Genomic DNA, 6,302 nt, shown 5'->3' with positions numbered 1-6,302 from the left:
TATTTTAAATAAAAGTACAGATAAACTATTGTTCGGCGTCATCCTCTTTAAGTCCCCCAAGTCCCCCGCATTCTTTATTAAATAATAAAGAAAAATGTTTTTACACAACAGTTATATATGTTATACAGCATTATAAAAACATGAAGTGAAAATCATAAATATATTATACAGAATTATAGACACGTGGAGGAAGACCATTAAATAAATCCCACCAGATAGTAAGTCTCACCATGTGCTCATAAATAAGAGTTGCTAGAAGGAGCAGTTTGCACGTGGTTCTGAACAGAGAGAGAGAGGAAAAGAAGACAAAGTGAGAGAGCATGGAGGACGACAGCAGGAACAGAGCACGGCTGGCCATGATGGAGCTGGCCAACATGATCAGCGTGCCCATGTCTCTCAACGCCATCGTCCGCCTCAACATCCCGGAAGCCATCTGGCAAGGCGGTTCCAACTCCCCACTCTCCGCCTCCCAGATCCTCGGGCGTGTCCTCCCCTCCGGCGATCCCGAGAACCTCCAGCGCATCCTCCGCATGCTCACCAGCTACGGCGTGTTCCAGGAGCACCTTACCCCCGCCGGCACCCACCCTGAGAGGAAGTACTCCCTCACCGAGATCGGCCAAACGCTCGTCACCGACGCCGAGGGCCTGTCGCACGCGCCCTACGTCCTCCAGCACCACCAGGACGCACTCATGGCAGCGTGGCCGCTGGTCTACGAGGCCGTGGTGGACCCCGCCTGCGAGCCATTCGTGAAGGCTAATGGTGAGCCGGCGTACGGGTACTACGGGAAGAGGCCCGAGATGAACGGCCTGATGCAGCAGGCCATGTCGGGAGTATCCGTTCCATTCGTGAAGGCGATGTTGGACGGCTACGATGGGTTCCAAGGAGTGCAAAGACTGGTCGATGTGGGCGGGAGTGCAGGGGATTGCCTGCGGATGATCCTACGGAAGCATCCTAACGTACGTGAAGGGATCAACTTCGATTTACCGGAGGTCGTGGCCAAAGCGCCTCAGATTCCTCGTAATCTTTCAAATTACCGTCTATTATCTCCCAAACTATTATTTATTTATTTATATTTTATATCAAAATATATTTTCAAAAATAAAAAACACCTTTTACCGTTGCTTCTTTTGGCAGGAGTGACCCACGTTGGCGGCGACATGTTCGAGTCAATTCCTACTGCTGATGCTATCTTCATGAAGGTGTCTATTTGTAAAAACTCTCTCTATTTTATTTATTTATTTATTTATTTTTAATTTTTTTCTCTACAAAGCTTATCTACTCCTTCTATCTAGTTTATATGTAATGATCTTTCAATTATATATAGAAAATATTTTACTTTTCAAATTTTTATCCCCAAAGTGATTTTTAAATTATGTGTCATTATTTCATAAGATCGATGATGACATTTTTAAAAATAATAAATTATATAAGATTGTGACATATTATTTAAAAATTAAATTTTAAAGAAAAAAAAATTGGGATTATATATATATATATATATATTTCAGACTATATAATTTAAAATTGTCAAAAATTTTAATTGGCCATTCATCTTCTTGATAATTAAATTTAGAGGACTTGGCGTTGTTGACTGTTGTGCAACCTCCAACCACCACACACTCTCGCTCACCAAGAATTATCTTATTGTTCCAAAAAAAAAAAAAAAAAAAAACAAAAGTTGGAATTATCTTAAAGAAATAATTCACCACCACATATGGATATCACTTTTTATTCCTTTGCCTATGTGGTAAGGTGACTTCCCCACTATTTTTTGAGTTTTAAAATTAAATAGAGTAATAATTCACCACCACCCAAAGATACCACTTTTTACCGCATTGTCTTATGTGATAAGGTGGGAAAAAGTAGTATTTTTATATGATAGTAAATCATTACTCAATAAAATGAGTAAAGTGAGAGATCACCTTATCACATAGATAAAGTGTTGAAAACTTGTATCTTTTGATAATAGTGAATCATTACTTATTATCTTATTATAATAATTATAATAATTAGGTTAAAGTGATGCATGAGACTTCCGTTCAATATGGGAAATCAATTAAAAATAGGACAGAGTAGGAAAGTGTCATGAATTGATTCTTCTGTGTTTATCATGGGTCTATCTATTAAGTTGGAGATTTTTATTTTATTTTAGAGTTAAATACCTTACACACTTTTGTAGTTTAAAAATTTTATTTTTTGCCTTTTCAGTTTTCATTTTTTTTATAAGTAGTACCTGTGTTACGGGAAAAGATGAAGATAGTACATCTGTCTAAAATTGACTGATTTCCACGTCAGCGACACATGTCACCATTAAAATTGCGATATGTAGCCCTCATATTATATATATGTATATAAATATATTTTATTTTTAGTTTTTTTTTTTAAAATAAAAAATAAAAAATAAAAAATTGTAGGGGTATGTCAACCACCCCTTTGGCCAAAATGGGGGTGGAGCCACCCCCATTTTGGCCAAAGGGGTGGTTGAGCCACCCCCATTTGACCTGGGAATGGCTTGGCCACCCTAAAGGGTGAAAAATTAATTTTTTTTATTTTTTATTTTTTTAAAAAGTAGGGGGCCACGTGTCGCAATTTTAATAGTATCACGTGTCGTTGACGTGAAAATCCGTTAGTTTTAGATGGAAAAATGGACGGAAGTATTATCTTTGTCTTTTCCTATAGCACAAATACCACCTATGAAAAAATGAAGCTGACGAAACAAAAAATAAAGTTTTTAAACCACAAGGGACAAAAAGGTATTTAAGTTTTTATTTTATTTTTAAGTATTTTGACCTAAAATATTTGAGTGTTTCTTGTTTTAAATTGTTTGTTTATATTTTCCGCTTTTGAAAAGAGAAAACAAAAGAAAAAAAGGAAAATTTAAAGCTTTAACAAAGTTTTACAAGCGCACAGCAAATTGTTTAGCTCACTTATACCTAGCTAGCTTGTAGCCTTGTAACAACGTTGGCTGTCACTTTTCGACCACATGTACTTGAAAGCTTATCATCTTCTACCGTGTAATTAATTTGGCAGTGGATCTTGACGACATGGACAGATGATGAAGTGAAGTTGATCCTGGAGAATTGTTACAAGGCACTCCCAGTTGGAGGGAAAATGATTGCCTGTGAGCCTGTGCTACCGGAGCAGTCTGATGACAGCCATAGGACTCGTGCCCTCTTAGAAGGAGACATCTTTGTCATGACGATCTATAGGGCAAAGGGTAAGCACAGGACTGAAGAAGAATACCGGCAGCTTGGTCACTTGGCTGGTTTCCCCCATTTCCGGGCATTCTATATTGACCATGATTTCTTTTCGGTTTTAGAATTCCGAAAGTGAATGCATGAAGGAGATCTGAGTTAATAATTATGTAACATTCCGGTTCCATATTGAGAAAATGAGTAGTCCACATAGAGTGAGTGATTTATAAAGGTAGTCATGAGTGTTAAGTCCCACATTATCTAGTTATTAGGTGAAACTAGGCTTCATAAGGAATTGTAGGAAAAAAAACGCTAGTCACATCTGCGCTATCACCTCAAAAGGACTAGTTAATTTAGAGTTTTTCTAAATTTTTTTATAAAGCCCAGTTTTACCTAATAACTATGAAATGTGGGACTATCACTTATGATTATCTTTATAAATCACCTACTTCATGTGGGCTACTCATCTTTCTAATATGGGACCGGAGTGTTACAAATTACTTTGTGTAACCCCTACCAATAAAAACAAAAACTCAAATTAGGGTTACTAGGTCTCTTGTATTACTTTTCTATAATAGCCCTACCAAGCATTTGGTCAGGTGAGTCCTATAAGTGATCTCTCACAATTACCTGTGAGAGAGTCCTTATCGCTTGTATTACTTTTCTATAAGAACCCTACCAAGCATTAATAAATGTATCTTAATATCCTTTCCCAATTTTCATCTTGCATAACAACCTTTGATAGTAATCCTCAACAATTTTGTTCTTTGAAATGATACTAATTCAGACAGTAAATATGAAAGAGTTAATATGAGGCCTACCTATGCAATCAAGTTTTGGAATGTCTGCCCATCTGCTTAGGTGGGTGGGCTCCATAAAGACTTTTTGACATTTATTATTTAAATTGCTTGCACTCTGAACAATAAATTGCTGACTATCCGGATTTGACACCCTTAAGAGTCATGGCTCCCTCAATGTAGTTTGTTTTTTTAAAAAAAAAATAAAAAATAAAAAAAATCCTTGCTCTCTTGTCCAGTTGTCCGCATGCAATCCTCCATAATAGGGGCCCAAAACCTCAATCGCTTCACTGCCATCCCTGTGAACTGGCCAGCAGCAAGTAATGGAGGGACTCGCAGAATTGTTCTAATTGTCTTCCAACAATTGAGAGAAGCAAGTCAAGGTTCATTGAATGGGGAGAATCGTGCCGTGAGCCGCACGGGTCTAAGCTCACGAACAATCCACATCGACCCTCGGCTAAAATAATAGTCATCAATTAAATTGCACTTTCCTCGCTTTAATGGCGGAAAACTTGAAGCAATGCTTTGTCTTCTATTCTCTTTTCCCAAAGGATCGTGAATTTAATAAATGCCTAACTAATAGTCAAAATCTAGAGTTGGAAGACAATTGGGATTTCAAGTTTAGCCTTCAGAAAATTGAAGATTTATAATTAATTAATTTACCAAAGCTTGAGGTTTTACCGCAATGGCTCTAAGGATCTGGTAACAGTACTTTACAGTACCTGCATATTTCAACTTGTAAGAACCTCACGGCCTTTCCGGAGTGGCTGCCAAGTCTAAAGTCGCTTCACACGCTTGAGATTATCAGTTGCTCCCAAGTTGTCATCTTTTCCGGAAGGGATGGATCGTCTCACTGCACTAAGAGAAATATTGCTGATTCAATACTGCCCTGAAATCTGAATTGATTAGGAAATGCAAAGATCGAGGAAGACCGGTCCAAGATTGCTCATATGCCGAGGGTTCTACTGCTAAAAAAATGAAGAATTAGCTGGTAAGAATATTGCATTCTCTAACATTTTAATATCAATCATTAATACTGTTTGTTTATTCAAGTTATATTTGTTTATTTTTCTTTTCTAATCCAGTATTTTCACTTGTTATGTTCTCATCTTAAGTTTACATGTCTATATATATTTGCAGTTTCCATGGCATGACTTCAGCAAGAGATGCAACAACTATTAAGCCTTAATGCAGCTCAGTTCAAAGATATTAATTTGTTCCTTGATTATGTTGTAAACATTTTGATCATTATAATTTGTACTAAGAGATGTAAATAAATCACTACAAAAAAAAAATAAAAAGAACAAATTTTGGACGGTTTTAAACCGTTCAAAAATGCAGAAAAATCGTATGGAATCAATTTCAGACGGTTTTTTCTAGACGGTTTAAAACCGTCTAGAATATAATGTCGCTAAATAAATTTATAGACGGTTTGAGCAAAACTATCCGTAATTATAGACGATTTTGCCCAAACCGTCCAGAAAAATTCTGAACGGTTTTGTCCAAAACTGTCCAGAATTTGTTATTTTTTAAAAATATATAATTTTTTAATTATAATTATCATTATTTTTTAATATAATAATAATTATTATTTTTATTTTTATCCATAAAAAATCAGCTCCAATTACCACCATCCACAATCCAGCCTTTCAGCCACACCAAACCCCCCACCGAAACCCAGAAACACGAAACAACGCCGATCGACAGAGACCCCACCGCCGACCAAGAAACCTGCTTTTTCTTCGACCCCCCGCCACCTCTTCTTCCTCCGGCACCCATCTTTTCTATCGAAACACTGAGGACAGAAAAATCCTTCGCAAACCCACACTGAGCTTTCTGCACAAAAATCCTTCTTGTTCTTTTTCTCAAAACCATCAAGTATCCGACATACACATCAAACCCGAAAATGTTCACAAATCCTTCACAAATCAAACCCAAAAATCATCATAATCCACACCCTAACAATTTCACTTACCCAAAAAAAAAAAAAAAGATCCGACGCCCGGATCTCTCTATATCCCGGCCAGGGATCTGGCCGAGTGTGGGTTTCGGCCGGATCTAGCTGGATCTGTCAAACGAGAGGGAGAGAGAGAGAGAGAGAAGTCATCCCGTTCCCGTCGTCAAGCCAGGGCAGCTTCAAGGTCAGCCAAGCCGTCGTCTCGTTCCCGTCATCCCGATCCCTCCCACAGTCCAGATCCAGTCACCAGTCTTCAATCGCCGTCCGCAGAGAGGAAGAAGAACGAGAGAAATCCATGGTTTTGAAAAGCCATGGGTTTTGTTTTGAAAATTCCATCGATGGTTTTGTTTTAAA

The 6,302-nt window shown here is 37.8% G+C and overlaps 1 protein-coding gene across 1 annotated transcript; it reads left to right on the top strand.

Annotated features, from left to right (window-relative positions):
• Window positions 1–256: 256 nt before the first annotated feature.
• On the top strand, window positions 257–3,910 carry LOC133872345 (nicotinate N-methyltransferase 1). The gene is made up of 3 exons (XM_062309834.1): window positions 257–1,017; window positions 1,135–1,199; window positions 3,031–3,910. The coding sequence occupies exons 1-3, from the start codon at window positions 321–323 to the stop codon at window positions 3,331–3,333; spliced, it is 1,065 nt and encodes a 354-aa protein (XP_062165818.1). The 5' UTR covers window positions 257–320; the 3' UTR covers window positions 3,334–3,910.
• The last annotated feature ends 2,392 nt before the right edge of the window (window positions 3,911–6,302 follow it).

This window comes from Alnus glutinosa, chromosome 7 (assembly GCF_958979055.1).
Source record: "Alnus glutinosa chromosome 7, dhAlnGlut1.1, whole genome shotgun sequence".
NCBI classification, from domain to species: Eukaryota; Viridiplantae; Streptophyta; class Magnoliopsida; order Fagales; family Betulaceae; genus Alnus; species Alnus glutinosa.
The sequence above is the reverse complement of the archived record's forward strand: the minus strand, read 5'-3'. Positions and strand labels throughout refer to the sequence as shown.